General features: G+C 35.5%; 2 protein-coding genes across 2 annotated transcripts in view; one reads left to right on the forward strand and one right to left on the reverse strand.

Moving 5' to 3' along the window:
* Positions 1 to 1,431: 1,431 nt before the first annotated feature.
* Positions 1,432 to 4,247, reverse strand: LOC140147673 (ubiquitin-conjugating enzyme E2-17 kDa-like). The gene is made up of 6 exons (XM_072169443.1): positions 4,114 to 4,247; positions 3,704 to 3,767; positions 3,446 to 3,477; positions 2,422 to 2,499; positions 2,081 to 2,186; positions 1,432 to 1,630 (listed from the first exon to the last, which is right to left on the reverse strand). The coding sequence occupies exons 1-6, from the start codon at positions 4,138 to 4,140 to the stop codon at positions 1,485 to 1,487; spliced, it is 453 nt and encodes a 150-aa protein (XP_072025544.1). The 5' UTR covers positions 4,141 to 4,247; the 3' UTR covers positions 1,432 to 1,484.
* A 3,808-nt stretch (positions 4,248 to 8,055) lies between these two features.
* LOC140148377 (uncharacterized) overlaps positions 8,056 to 16,118 on the forward strand; it is a 30,358-nt gene continuing 22,295 nt past the window's right edge. Inside the window, exon 1 of the mRNA XM_072170305.1 lies at positions 8,056 to 8,542. Within this exon, the coding sequence (XP_072026406.1) occupies positions 8,432 to 8,542 (111 nt within the window). The 5' untranslated portion in view covers positions 8,056 to 8,431. The remainder of the gene's footprint in view (positions 8,543 to 16,118) is intronic.

Below are 16,118 nucleotides of genomic sequence, written 5' to 3' on the forward strand. Positions count from 1 at the left end.
GGTTATGGTTAGTTTAGGATTAGGATTATGGTTAGGATTATGGTTAGGATTAGGTTTAGGATTAGGATTAAGGTTAGGATTAGGGTTAGGGTTAGGATTAGCTTACACGAACTAATTACATGAAGGATCGACCCTAGTTTATTATGCCAGCAGCTGCCCAGTTGGTTGACGAAATCTCGAGATTCAGGTGTATGAAGATCTGACTGGACTGTGTGTTAAATAAAGTAGACGAAGTATAGGACTTCGATTAATAATTTGTAATACTTCTGGCGAGATGTCACAAGATAAAATATATTGATATCAATTCGCGATGTTATAAGGCCCGCCGAATACGAGCTGATCAAACTATAGTAGGCTTGTACAGTGGCGTAGCCAGGATTTTGGAACCGAGGGGGCATAACTTGTAAATGTACCGACGGAAATATTTTTTACCGACGGAAGTTGTGATTTGTTGACCCAACATGGTTGTTAGACGGTACTGACACATAATTTTAATGTGTAATTCACAATTTTTCATAATTTTCTTTACAATTCTCCCCTTTTACCTGTCACACTGGGTGAAAAATAGTCTATTGTTAACCCAATTTTTTTTTCAACAACGCCTTCCGTCTACCGACGGCCTTACATGAACCGACGGCCATGACGAGCGGGGGCACCGGCCCCACTGCCCCCCCCACTGGCTACGCCACTGGGCTTGTATAAGATAACAGTGACTATATTATTTATTAAGCATTTTCTGTGTTTTTGGAGTCAATGTAGCAAATATTCCAATTAACAGTACGCAATAGAATAAAGTTTCACTTTCCATCAATGCAAGAATGATTTAAGGGATCTAGAATGAGCGTTTCGACAGTATTTTTTGTGGGACATGAGAGCACACCAGACATATCGAATTGCATTCTGAATACGAAGAATGTCTTTCTGATATCAAATAATTTTCATTTTTGAAATTCACGATATAATACAAATTTTATGACAAATTATTAAAATTTGATATTTTTCACATTTTTGATATCCTCAAAGTAAATTTTATAAATCTAATGATATATTCTTAAAAGTGTATGTAGCTGGGAGGAAAAGCCGACGATCAATTGAAAATTTTGACATTTCATATTGAAGATATGGATTTTTTTCCCCAAAAGACCTAATTTTTTTGGGTGTTTTGGGAAAAAAATCATATCTTCAATACGAAAGGTCAAAATTTTCAATTGATCGTCGGCTTTTCATCCCACCTACATACACTTTTAAGTATAAATCATCAGATTTATAAAGTTTACTTCGAGTACTGTTAAATATCAACTTATCAATTTTTAATCATTTGTCATAAAATTAGGCCTACATTGCGAATTTCAAAAAATGAAAATTATTTGATATCAGAAGGACATTCTTCGTATTAAGAATGCAGTTCGATATGTCTGATGTGCTCTAATGTCCCACAATAAATACTGTCCAAACGTTCATACCCCATCCCTTAACTGGAGTCATCACAAAGCACTGGCATGCAATCTGGTATGTTGTGCGGCATCCTTATTGTATTGAGTTGGGTTCCTCTTGTATTGTTGTGCTAAATCGCCTCGCATGGGACTTTCTGGGTTCGGATCACACAGAAGAGCACAGATTGAAAGCAATACTGCAAGAAAACATGAAATAATGGATGACGGTCAATTGAACGAGATTCAATGTGTTTCAGAAAATCTACAACATCTACAACATTCACAGAGCTCCAAATTTGAGATTAAAATTTGTAATCTAATTCAAAATTGTAATGTCTAAAAGTATTTTGATTAAGAATTTTTAATCTAAGTTGCCCCTCATCACAATCTTATTTTTACTCTCACATAGACTAATAACTTTTATTAGCTTCTCATCATTCCTTAGTTGCATAGAACCTTGTGATATGAACATAATGAATAGTTTTTGTTTCTGATCCGTTTACATTTACAAGCATGCACTATACTCCTTCATTTGAAAAGCGCGCCGCGGTAATTAGGCCTAATCAAGAAGCTTTTTTTAAAGCGACCTCCGATTTGTTATTGCATCAGTGTTTATGTGACATCCATGATCATGATGATCTCCCTACCTTTTGAAATGGTAAGCGCTGGTGACCATGCTGATTTGAGTATGTCCAGGCATACGCTCCCACTTTCACTGATGTTTGGATGATAGACTTTTGTTGAGAACGAAACCTATGCAAATTAAAAACAAAAAATCAAGTCAATCATATAGTTATAAGCAAGTTGTCAACAATTTGACATTTGACATTTTATGCCAATTTATGCCTGTGACATGGACGGTATTTTTATACCATGAAAAGAGAGAATGCACACAAAATCGATTCAAATGACACCGAGTAAACGTAATATACTTTGACTATAATAAACCATCTTACCGATAATGAATAAATGACGTTGGGTAACTTACTGTTGGTGGCTTGAATGGGTAGTCTTTAGGAAACACGATATTGAGAAAAAATATCCCTCCTTGATATGGAGTGTCGGGCTGTTGACGAATACATGGAAATATGTCATTACAAACATGTCAAATAAAGCAGACAATTCATTCAATCGCTCGCTCGACCAATCAATCAATCATTCATTCAAGAAACAATCAAGCAAGCAAGCAAGCAAGCAAGCAAGCAATCACGTAAGCAAGCAAGCAAGCAAGCAATCAATCAAATAAGCAAACAAATCATACACGTACCCTGTACTCGAAAAAAGAATGTGTTATTTTACAAGAAGGCCGATACAATCATTCACTAACAAGCGCTTTCCAGGCTCAGGGGCTCCGTCAAAAATAACCGTGTGGTACATGAAGAGCCGGATCGCGGACCGGACATTTACATGTTATATATAGATTGTTATATTATTGTTTGGGCCGATATAATTATTTTGCATGTGTCATTCATTTGCCAACTTTCTGTTACAATTTGTCTGCAGTAGACCACATTGCAATCAACAAAAAGGCTACAATCAATCAATCAATCAATCAATCAATCAATCAATCAATCAATCAATCAATCAATCAATCAATCAATCAATCAACCAATCAATCAATCAGCCAATCAATCAACCAATCAATCAAGTAACACATATAAGGCGAGCATTCAAGTATTAATAAAACGAGCAACAAGTAATTAATCCCGCACTCATGCACACGTAAACAAAAGAAAATAGGCCTATTATCCAGAGAACCGATTTCCCTTGGCCCTATAACTGCAATACACACACCAACGTGCGTTTTCCAGACCCGGGGACCCCGCGCAAAAATAAATACATGTACTGACCGTGAGGTATAGTATAGGCCCATCTTTTTTTTCTCTTCTCTCTCTCTTTTCCACTCATAATCATAATGTTCATGCTGTATTCGTTTGCCAAATTGTTCTTGCGGTTAATACTATTTATATAAATCATAATATTATAGTTAATTCATCGAGTTAATTACTTACTGGCCCTGTAATTGTAGCTTGCCATTTGTATACTGAAAATAAAATAAAAGGTAATCTTATTGTAGCAACTAGTATAGCCTACATATTCATTCATTCCGATCATGTCCTTCTTTTATTCTTGTTCGTAAATCTTTCCTTCCCTTATACGATACGGTATACCTTTCTTTCTTCCATCCTTCCTTCCTTCCCTTTATTTATATTTATTTAATTAATTATTTATTTATTTATTTATTTATTTATTTATCTATCAGTACTCACGATCATCTCCTGACGGTCCCGCTGAACATTGTGCAGGTGGATCGCGGCCCAAATCTTTTAGCTCCTTAAAAAATAAGTGAATAAAACATGATATAAATGTGGAGATGATTTGATTCATGTCGGATGTCGGACAAGATCATGATAATCATGACTGTATTGTAAGAAGTTCGTTGACTAAATTAGCAGTGTTTGTGTTAGTGGCGTAGGGAAAGTAAGCGTAGATAGGCCCTACGATATCTCGTATGATGGCTCTATAATTAGACCTTATCTGGCCAAATGGCCACTCTCAACAAACAATTACTTAAAGCATGGTTAATATTTCCGAGCTTGATGTTCAATCTCGTGAAATTGAACATCAAGGTTCAGACAAGAATGCACGTAACACATTACGTTATGATCATGCTTCTTACCTTTTTTATTCTTTTCAAAGCTGCCATACTGTATACGTTCTTCACAGCAATTTTAAATGTTCTGATATATTTTGCTTTTATAAAGTGATGCACCAAACAAATTTCCCCAATAACAAAAATGTCGCAATTCCGTGTGCTTTTCGTTCAGGGGGAATCACCTTTCATGCAATACGGTGGAGATAATACAGAGGGCGGGCGCACTCACTGCGCTGTCGCCACTACCAGGCTGTTCTGTTCCTTTACTTTGACTTTGGAGTTTTGCAGACTGATACAACAATTTTCATATCATGAATCAATTTGAATTGTGATATACTCGGGCCCGTACGCAAGGGGGGGTGCAGGGGGTTGCAAAAGTATACAAAAAGTCCCAAAGTTTCAGAATTTGAGAGAAGAGCGAGCAAAAAAAATCAGGTTTTTACCCTTTTTTGGTCAAAAAAGGTCAGAAATTTTGGGAAGAAAGTCCACTTTTCACAAAATCGCACCCCACTTGGAAAAAAGTTCACTTTTTCAAAATCAGCACCCCCCCCCATTTAAAAAAAACCTGATGACAATTAAATGACTTAGGCCTATCCTTCACTTTTAGGCAATTTAAATCTTAATTTATTTTACACTATCGCAGTGATCACTGAATAAGCCTTTTTTAAGGATTGAATTAAGGTGGCGCATTACCAGATATTGAAACTGAGGTTTTAAATCAAAATTTACAGTAGCTGTCACGGGAGCTGTCACAAGCATTAGCATGCTGTTGCCGCTTGGCTGAGAGAAATTGAAACACAACTTCTCTTTTCTTAAACATTCATTTGGAGAGAAGCCTCCATTTGATATTTGGATGCTATCGGTAATCTAAGTTTTTTTTATTCATATATTGTTTGATTTTGTCCATATTCTGATATCAGATGTAGGCATATGTTCTTTATCGTCTTTGAATTTCAAATCAATCGAATAAAATGATGATTCAATTAGTCGCGTTTCAAAATAATGAAGAAAAAATCACAGAAGTAAACTTTGATTAAAAGCTGCTCATTTGCTTTGAATATGCTATAGGGGGCCTATACGTCGCAATTTGGCATGATCAAACACGATAGAGAGTCAAACACAGATGTGCCCTTAAACTGACTCCAAGACGATTTGAATCATGACAATACAATAAATATATTGTATTATGATTAATGTCAAGTTGTAAGCTTTGTAACCTCCATGTCAACATGCTTGTTATTTTCTGTGATTTATTGCCAATCTGAGGCGTTTTTATACAAAGTTCAACAATGGAAGTGAACTCATGTAAGGCTTGTTCAGACGGTCGCTTGTAAAGTCGCTTGTAACTACATTCAAATGTAAACTTGTATGTAGTGCCCGTCTAAACGCACTCGCATGTAGCTACATGCAAGTTACAAGTGACGATTTTACATGTAAGATATCTTACATGTAGCGAGTAACATTCAAATGTAAGGCCAGTGTGAACAAGACTTACATGTTAGCTAGCTTGTAAGCATGACCTTGATGACCCAATCCTATTCTGATTGTGCATAATCATGGCATAATTTACCAGTGAAGGTCACTCTTACAAGTGAGTTGGCTTACAAGTAAGTCCCGTGTGGACACACACTCGCTTGTAGCATAATTTAATTGCTGGCTCGCTTGTAAGTAACATTCAAATGTAGGCTACCGTCTAAACACACCTGTATACATGGTATAAAATGTATGCTTACAACCATCCATGAACTTCGTGACTGATGTTTTCAATTCAGCATTGTCTATAGCTAGTAGTACACTGCAGTAATTGGCTCAAGTGAAATAATTTGGACCATTCAAAATCAAAAGTTAGTGAACGAGGAACCAATCCGAAAACTTTTGGTTTTGAAGGGCAAATCTGATTTTTGTATAAATTTATTTGAACCATAAGAGGGGAAAAAATTGGGGAAACAATTGTGGATCCGAGTGGACGCGAGAGGGGACGAAATTGTTTGTCGATTTTGTTGTTGTTAATTTTCCCGTTTCTGACTAGACTTCTCCGTAGTCCACTTGCCCATTTTGCATAGTCTTGCTATTACATTTAAAAGCATAAAACGCTGATTTGTATTGATTTGTGTGCAATTGATAGATTTTCACATCTGATCTTTTCAGTCAGCGTACTCCCTCTGTTTGTGTGCACTGCAAAAGCAGTCGGAGCAACATAGACACTTGAACACTTTAATGACTACGGTTTGTACAGTGAAGGTATTTAGGGGTGTTAATTTATAAATATGAAGATGTTTATATTTTTAACACAAGATACATATAGTGTTAAAATTGTGCTGTTAACAATAACATAAACATCTTCATATTTTCACGCGCTTTAAATTAACACATACATGTATTATACTTTCACTGTACAAACCTTAGCCAAAGCGTTGAAGTGTTTATTAAGTGTTGCTCTCTCCTGTTTTGCAGCGTGAGATGGACGACTGATGGACATTAGCCACAAGCCCACTTAATATAACTATAACTTTTTACACAAGAGTCTGTGCACAATAACATTCCGAAACGTGACCAAAGACCACAAAAGCGTGCTCATTGGTCAATCTGGTGCCCATATGCGGTCAAAAATATTAACTCGAAGCGCTGAGTAAAGCTGCAAGTTGAATATCCCATTCTTTTTACTGCTATAAAAGCACAAACCCTTCGGCAAACAAACACATTTTGAAGTAAATTAAGTAAATTGGGTAATTTCTCTTCATACAGCGCAACTATTACCAATATAATTGGACTTTACAGCTTCAAGCGTATGCAAGAGGTTGAAAAATCCGGACTATAGTTTGGCATTCATCCCATAATCGTTCTCTAGCTCTGTGCTTATAAAATGATAGTGATATTAAAAACAATTCACGTTAACTTAAGTTTAAGTATTAACACTAAGATTTATAATTAAATTATTTTATTTTCTCCATCTCATGAGCAGATGAGTCCGGTATTTGACAAGACATGTTATGCACGAGTTTCCTTAGGGTGAAGGTCCCAGCTTTAAATAAAGTCTGCGTGTCACCTTGTATTAACGGATTCTTTTGAATGTAATAGTACTAATACTTAAATGACCAGGAGCTTCTGTCGGTCTTTTATTCATTATGATTGAGTGCTACCAGGCAAATGTTAGGGCCAAAGAAAAACAAAACAACCTATATATTTGTGTGCATAAATTGTTGTTTTTAAAGGGTATTTTTAAATAAGATTTCTGTGCTGGTCATAGTGTTTTATAAATTGTTTTTAATATGTATTCATGTATTTTGATATTTGAAAAACTTATTTGTTATTTTAATGTACAGCGCTTTGAAACTGTGTTTATAGCGCTTTATAAATGTATTTTATTATTATTATTATTATTATAATTATATAGCTATACAATTCAGTTGAAATAGGTAAAGAATATATACAAAAATCCCTTAATTAAGACATGAAATGTACTGTTTGTAATTGGTGTCATTTAGGAGAAAGTCATTGTTTTTTACTAGAATAATTATTAAGGTCGAGGCTATAGTCATCTCAAAAAATATAGTTCATTAAAATATTAAAAATTAAGTAACCCATCATATTTTTGTGAAAATAGTATTTCTTTTCATTGTTCATGGGTATGCACTGATTGATAGTGACCAAATGGTAGCAACATTTATATAGAGTATTTCTTGTTGTCCTTTATGGCCGGCCCTTATGGATTCTGATTTGATTTCAATGAATGTCATAATATTAATAGTATTTTCATAAAGAAGTATAAATATTATTGAATCGATATTTGTAACTTTGTTATAATTCCATAACTTTAACCGAGAGGTATCAACGTTATATAGTTCTACCTCATGACATCTTTTTTCTAAGGCACATGCGCAAGTTACAGCAAAGGGGAAACCAGAGGTCGCTCTTATCATTTGGCTCTTTGACAACGTTTGGCACTGTCCTTTTCAGCTGTATTGCACATTGAGCCTGGTGACCGTATCAGTGACAGATCTCTTGGTACCTAGAGCGCATGTTGGTTGAACTTGAAATGCTTGCATTAATGCTGCATCTCTTGAAATACAGTCAGTTTTGACACTCAGCGTAAACGATCGCCGATGGTTTACATGTTGTTGCTCCAGAATTAGAAAATGCACAACACTTATTTACGAAAAATGGACTGTACATGGAAAATAAAATCGGCAACAATCACAGTTTGGACAAATACTTCGTTGAAATATTGAAAATCTGACAAATCAAAATGGACTTATTAATTTGATATGCGCATATGCAAGTGGGATCATTGCAAATGAGATGAAAGTGTGATAAAAGTGTGTTAACTATAAATGATACATTGATGTACATAAGAAACTGTTTGGTTTGGTTATATCGTCGTTGTAGACGGTTCCAACTTGGCGGACTTGGTACGACAGGATTACACGGGAATCGTGGGATAATGCCTCGATGGGTGAGTATCAAGATGATAAATAGATAGAAGAAACAAAAATGGTGTTGTGGTATTTGTCAGGCGATATAAAAACATAGTACTATCATTATTTTATCTGTCAAAATTGAAATCCCCGTGACCTTAAACTTAGGTCAACTGTTTCCCTTTTAATGAAAACAGGGTAAAGTGTAAACATTAAAGAACTTAACGTTTTTGATGCGAATGTCGTCTGCAATTTATAGGAAGTGGTGTGAAGAATCAATTGGCGCGAATATTTTGACAAATTATAAAGATTTGGCTTGCAAGCGATGGAGATAAATGTGCATTATCTATATAGTTGAAAAAATACATAGGGACCTTCCTCAACTTGACTCACAGTGGAGTCACATAAAATATTGTGCACCAGTATGCAAAAAACACAAATTTTCGAATTTAATACTGCGCAGCATCATTGTCTTCCACCTGGCTTACATTGCTGAACAGATGGTCGCCAAGTTTTACACCAAATTAGTTTTGTCGTTCAGCTCTTTATGCTGGTGTTACTCTCTATTATCATCTCTGTGAGAAAATAACCCGCCTCTGTTATTCAAGAACACCTCAACTGTGAAGGTCAATGTCAAATTCCTCATTTTAGTATTAAATGGCTTGCTATACATGAGAGGTGCATGGACAATGCTAAGGTAATCATTTAAGTTTAATTCTATTTGCTCGTTGATTTGCTCGTTGCCTTCGTCTAATTGTAAGAAATTGAGCGAGTTTTCCTAAAAAAAAAAAAAAAAAAAATGCACCCTTTCCAATGTAGGCCTAAATTAGTTTACATGTGAATTGTAGCTATTTTTGTTTTTCTCATAGAAAACTCGTTCACTTTCTTTCAATAAGAAGAAGCAAGTCAACCGAATTAAAATAGGACTAGAGGCAAATGGTGGTCATAGACCACAAACCTAGCTGGGGCATGTTGGTGTTGTGGAGGTATCTGACCCCTGCAAAATGTTCCAAAAATGTTCCCCTGTGATGAGGTTTGTTGTCACCGAGTTTTGAGTCCTGTACTCCTCACAGATGTCCAGAAAATGCAATTCTAAGATTTGACCCAGATGACCTTTGACCAGACACCTGCAAGATGTTCCATAATTTACCCCTGGTCATGAGTTGTCACTGAGTTTGAGCCCTGTACCTCTTACAGATGTCCAGATAACGCAATTCTAAGATTTGGCCCCAGAATGATGTCTTTTGAGCTGACCGTGCAAAATGTTCCAATATGTTCCCCAGGTCATGAGGTTGTCACCGAGATTGAGCCCCTGTACCCCTCACAGATGTCCAGATATTGAAATTCGAAGGTTTGACCCCAGCTGACCTTTGACCTGCCCCCTGCAAATGTTCCAACATGTTCCCCTGGTCATGAGGTTGTCGCCGAGATTGAGCCCCGTACCCTTACAGATGTCCAGATATTGAAATTCGAAGATTTGACCCCAGCTGACCTTTGACCTGATCCATGCAAAATATTCCAAAATGTTACTCTTCTCATCAAGTTTATTGTCACTGAGTTTGAGCTCCGTACCCCTACATATTGCCAGAAAATGCAGCAATTCTAAGATTTGACATGACCCCTGCAAAATGTCCCCTGGTTGTGAGGTTTGTTGTCACTGAGTTTGAGCCCCATAAATACCCCTTAGGGGGCTATTATTTTCTTTGGAAGGAGGATCCCAAATATACAGGGGTCATACATTTTCGGAAAGAAAAATACGGGGGGGGCATAATACTTTTGATGACCAAAATGTAGGGAGTCACAAGATGACCACAGATAGTGTGTTTATTTTATTCAAAACTAGCGGGAGCTAGTAGAGTAAACAGGAGCAGTTAGTAAACGGTTCAAGATGTTGAACGGTGATGATAAACATCCCAGCAAACACAAAAACGTAAACGTTTTAAATAAGTTATATTTTGGCTTTTGGTTTAGGTAAAAACGTTTTAATAGCATTAAAATGTCGGGTTATATAAAGGTCATGATAACGTTTTAAAACGTTTTGTATGAAAACACACTACAACAATATTTTTAAATGTTTTCAAAAAATGTTATTGTAAACAATTTTTGCAAACATTTTTGCCAAATATTGTGTCAATACTAAAATAACATTATGTTAAAATATTTGAACCCAGGAAACACAAAAATGTTCTTCAAATGTTTTTTTCAAAACCTTTCAATAACATTTAAATGTCGGGTTATATAAAGGTCATGAAAATGTTTTTAAAACGTTTTTGAAAATATTTTGGGCAAACATTTTTCGCAAAATATTTTTTCAACCCCAAAATAACATTCTGTTTAGAATGTTTGTATCAAGTTTTCAAGAATGTTTTTGGAATGTTATTAAAATGTTTTTATACCCTTTATATAACCCGACATTTAAATGTTTTTGTAAAACATTTTGTTTGCTGAACAGTAGAATATCATAAAATGTTTTTAAGGTTATGAAAACGTTTTATAACCTTAATATACCCTTTATATAACCCGACATTTAAACGTTTTCTGACAACCTTTTATAACCTTTTGCGAATGATGTCGAAAACATTTTGTGTTTGGTGGGATTGTGTCTTGGACTAAAACATGAATAGGAATTATTATTATTACCCAGGTATGATTCTGGTTTACCCTGTGCACCCTGTGTTTTAGGGTTTGGTTAGGGGGATGTCATTTTCTTCGTCGGGTGGGGGGGGGGGGTCGGTGACCGGAGTAAAAATTTTTATGACCCTCCTATTGCGGGCACAATCTTTTTAGACCCCCCCTATGTTGGGTCGAAAATTTTATGACCCCCCCCCCCACCCACTTCCACCTACACAGACTCAAGACAAATTATTCATTGCCGGAACAAAGGCGAGGAGCGCATCAAAACTTTAGAGCAAAGAAAGTGTGTGGAGTGCGTTAAAATTTAATTGTGTGTGTAAGGAAGGCGCGCTATATGCGCAAAATATCTGCATTATATAATGAAAGATTGTGTGCAAGAATACATGCACAGCGCGCGAAAAGTTTGAGTCACCAGCCCTTAATAATTCTATACCCCCTATTTTGGGTGTTGAAAATTATAACCCCTATAATTGGTCTAAAATTCTATGACCCCCACTCCCCAGTATATTCATGACCCCCTTCCAAAGAAAATGACAGCCCCTTATAATTTAAATTTAAATTAGGGTTAGGATTAGGGTTAGGTTTATAAACGGTGAGGATTAGGGTTAGGGTTATAATTGGGGTTGCTTAGGGTTAGGGTTATACTTGTGCGCAGGGTCTACCAGAATTATTCCAATACCCATGAATAGTCCTGTAACTATCACTATAGAATTAAATTAATTAAACTATGATCAGTCTTACCTTGTTAGTACTAGCTAGTATTTCTCATTCAAGATCACCATGATTACAGAAAACAGCAAATGGGTGATAACCATGATAACAATAAAATGTACTGGTACCATTAACTCACAGATTATAAACATTTATCCACAGATTATAGAAGGCATTTTATCATACCACGATGCACTAACCAATTCATCTAAGACTGAAACCTTTTAGAAATGCAGTTTTAACTTGTTGTAGGGCATAAGGTGGTGCAATAAAAATTCTTTACAATATTACTTGTATACCATGACCAATGGGAAACCTAAAAACAGCTCAAATGTTACAGTCCATGACATATATACTACATCAAATGTAATGTGGCACCACAATAGTGCTGCCGCGCACGCACAGTATAATACCCAGTGGTATCATGAAGGGTACCTGCACTTCTTTTACAGTTACCAATTACTAGACTTTTAAAGGCTTTTATACTATTTTCCCCAACTTCATAAACAAACAAAAAAGGTAGGGAAAACAAATGAATTCATATCCCGCATTCATGTAGGTCTATTCCATTTGCAAGCTATTTTTGTGTTGCGCATAATCTTAAACCATGTTTAATTTCTAGGAACTGGGATTCAAATATATATTAATGCAAGATGTTTTTAATCAAACAAAATAAGATACATACTCTAAGATATAAGTATAAAACAAAAAACCCTAACATCAGAAGACAAGAAAATCCCCAACAATCATTTACTTAAGCAAAACATAGAGCCTGTAAACAAATGCTAGCTAGAGTTTGATATTAACTGCCATGATAATGGCACTGAAAGAATTTAAGTTCCTACTGCAAAGGAAACACATCTGATAGTTTCATATACCGGTACTAACATTGGAATTACTAATCAAGCCAAAAACACATTCATTACAAAGAAAGAGGCCAGAGAACACTTTCATTAATACAAAGAAAGAGGTCGGACATATAACCATACAGAAATAAATGCTAAACATTTTAAAGCCTGGCTCATTAATCCCCTGTTTCCAAACATACCACCAAAGTCTGTAAAATACGGGTGCAAAATCAAAATCAAAAGATAAGCCAGAGCCTAATACTAGTACTTTTAATAGTAAACATAATATTAAACCCATAAATTTATACTACAATTACTGTTAAGGAGTGCCTTTAACACACCTGCATGGTTCATATCAAAATCAAATTTCTATTAAAAAACCTATATAAATATGCCATTACTGCTTATTTCCACTGCATTGACATTCAACCTTAAAGAAAACCTTTGGCTTTGCAATCACCTAAAGTTATTCACTTTGTTCATGTGCCCATATGCCATTATTTCAACTATTGCTTCCTACACAAACTACTGTCACTATTATCCAAGTTTTCTGCAACAACCTTTCAATTCCAACTAACTACATCCAAAATCATATTAGCCATCAATCCTCCCACACATACATTCCCTGGGCTTGCAGAAACAACAGGTCATTAATTACCTTTTCAACTAATTAAGTGCCTTAGGTTAAATAACAAATTACAGTAACAAACTAACAAACACATTCATTCCTTTAGAAAAACAATGATTCAAAAAGACCAAACCATATCTTCACTAGTCAAATAATTCTTACATAGCATCAAGTCAGGGTTTCATACTCAAAGGGTAACAAAAAAAAAACATGTGCATTTTCACTTTGTTGCCAGCGGAAGAAAACGGAAGATTACAGTGGTTTGTTGCCAGCGGAAGAACCCGAACGATTACAATACCTAGCTGGGGGGTGTAAACCCCCCAGCTAGGTAATTAAAATGGTCCGAATTCTTAAACTTGTACTTAGCGCAATTGTTTCCATTTGAATTCATTCATATAGTTTGTGACTTTGTGTCCAAGCCACTGCCAGAGGAACTAGACTGTTTTTTATTTACACACAAGGCTTGCTAAAGTGATAAAAGAGTATGACTTACCGAAAGCTACCAAAATAATGTCAGAACTTTGTTTGGGCAGGGAGAAAATAGAGAATACGAAATGATATAAGCAAACACGGAAACACCTAAATGAATAAGTACGATCTATTCTATCAGTTGTAATGTATAATGGCCTTTGATTTATGTTGATTCTTTTGAATTGCGAATTATGTTGTCATTTCAGGCCCATATTATACAATATTCTACAACATGCCTTTGCAAGTCATTCGAGGATTAAAGTCAGTCGGTTTGCTTGTATGGGAATTTAATGATTATTCATGAGAAATGACAGATACAATGAAATAGTATAAACCTAGAATAATATGGTTCATGTAAAACTCAGCAGTATAAATGTTCAAACCCGGTGTTCGAATCAAGTGAGTCACATGTGAATACTGTATATGTACGAGTGTCAAGGTACAATGTATAGCCTCAAAAGCTAAACAGGTCTTTGCCTTAAACATCACACCAGAACAGACTGAGAGCTGTTAAATTTTACCGAAAAAGGCCATACCATCTAAAGAATAGCAGATAGCTGTAAAGATAGCAGTTTTACCGAAGCCTTCAGTTCGTGACAAGACCCTGGTGCATATATTATATTTTTTACCAACATAGGCTTTGGAACCGGGGCTGGCCGGCTGGGGGGGGGGGGCTAGAATACCTTTCAAAATAATTTTGCACGGCTAGAATACCTTTCAGCCCCCCCATAATCCTAGGTGCAGTCAAAAATTGTGATAAAATAGAGGACAAATGGGTGTTTGTGATCTATATTTTGCAAATTTTTCTGACTCCCAGGGAGAACCCCTCAGGCACCCCCACGATGACCCACCAAGATTTTTTCAATTTTCAGCCCCCCATGTTAAAAAAAAGCTTCCTTAGCCAATGACCAAATATCACATTTTTTTATGAAATTGGATTGGAAACACAATTTACTGAAAGTGAAAGATCCTCTTCTTTAAACGCTGAATTTCGGGCTAGTATTTATTTATTTATTTATTTATTTATTTATTTATTTATTTATTTATTTATTTATTTATTTATTTATTTATTTATTTATTTATTTATTTATCTATTTATTTATTTATTTATTTATTTATTTATTTATTTATTTATTTATTTATTTATTTATTTATTTATTTATTTATTTATTTATTTATTTACAAATTCACCTGTCCTGTTGTGTGTCAGGAGATAGATGTTTAGATATCTCAAATAAAACTATAAAACAATAAAGGAATTATAACGCTCACGTGCATGGAGAATCAGCTCAAATTGTATATCAAAGCAAAAAATTATCAAAAATACTTAATGAAATATGAGAAGTAAAACTTGACAAATATTCATATTTGAGCAATCTTTAATGATGTGATTGATGTAACCATGGTAACAGCATCTTTTGCATTATTTCTGTCAATTATCTTCTTTGATGATACATAAAATTGATATTTCTGGAGTATCATGCTTTATTGTCTTTGCATATTTGTATTTTTGATACAAGGTTTCAAAACATTGAACAACGTTAACCAAAATAAGTCGAGTTGTTATAAAAATCAGAGAAAAATAAAGTTGCCAAAAAGGCAGCAAAAAGTACTAACTGCATGACTCTCTTCTGTTACTAGCAATGTATTCTGAAGAATGGGTGCAAATTCAACAAGTTTGAATTCAAAACAATTATTTGCCAGGGCCAGCAATCATTACAATTTCTATGTCGCAGGGTGAGACTCTTTTAACAATAGTAATCTGGGTGTCCTCCAACATAGGATATTTTAAGCTATTTTAGGTGGAGATGTGCGGATGGGACTCCGAAAAACTACCCAACTTCAAACCAAATTTGACTAAAAACAGGCCCGAAATTATACCAATTTTTTGAACATTTTCGCCGATGCTGCTAAAAGTGTTCATATTGAAAATGTTCGAACATGTTCACGTTATAGAGCTTTAGTACATTTAATTCCAGGTTCAACCTTCCGTAAACATTCATTCTATACCCGGGGTTGCCAACCAACCTTAAACTGAAGTTATATAACCAAAGGTCCGGGCCGCTTAATTTCTTTCTGCAACCATAATGCATGGGCCGCAATATATCACTAACCGTATAGTCCGAGGCAAGGTTCATTATTGTCAGGGTTAGGGTCTTAGGGTTAGGGTCTTATGGTTAGGGTTAGGGGCAGAGGATGATTTAAGCACTTCCCAGCAAGTCTTGCGGTTAGCACAGCTGTGTGAGTGAACACGACACCACTGCCCGCCCACTGCATACACACGTGCATGGTTAAATTTGAATTTGGACAGATATATTTACA

This window comes from Amphiura filiformis, chromosome 3 (genome assembly GCF_039555335.1).
Source record: "Amphiura filiformis chromosome 3, Afil_fr2py, whole genome shotgun sequence".
NCBI classification, from domain to species: Eukaryota; Metazoa; Echinodermata; class Ophiuroidea; order Amphilepidida; family Amphiuridae; genus Amphiura; species Amphiura filiformis.

Bases quoted from the DNA above. Each gene is read 5' to 3' on its own strand.
- LOC140147673 (XM_072169443.1), bottom strand. From the start codon at position 4,140: ATGGCAGCTTTGAAAAGAATAAAAAAG. The intron at 3,478-3,703 runs GTGAGTACTGAT...TTTTATTTTCAG, and splicing joins GGGACCGTCAGGAGATGATC to TATACAAATGGCAAGCTACA. The intron at 1,631-2,080 runs GTAGGGAGATCA...GTTTTCTTGCAG, and splicing joins AGCGCTTACCATTTCAAAAG to TATTGCTTTCAATCTGTGCT.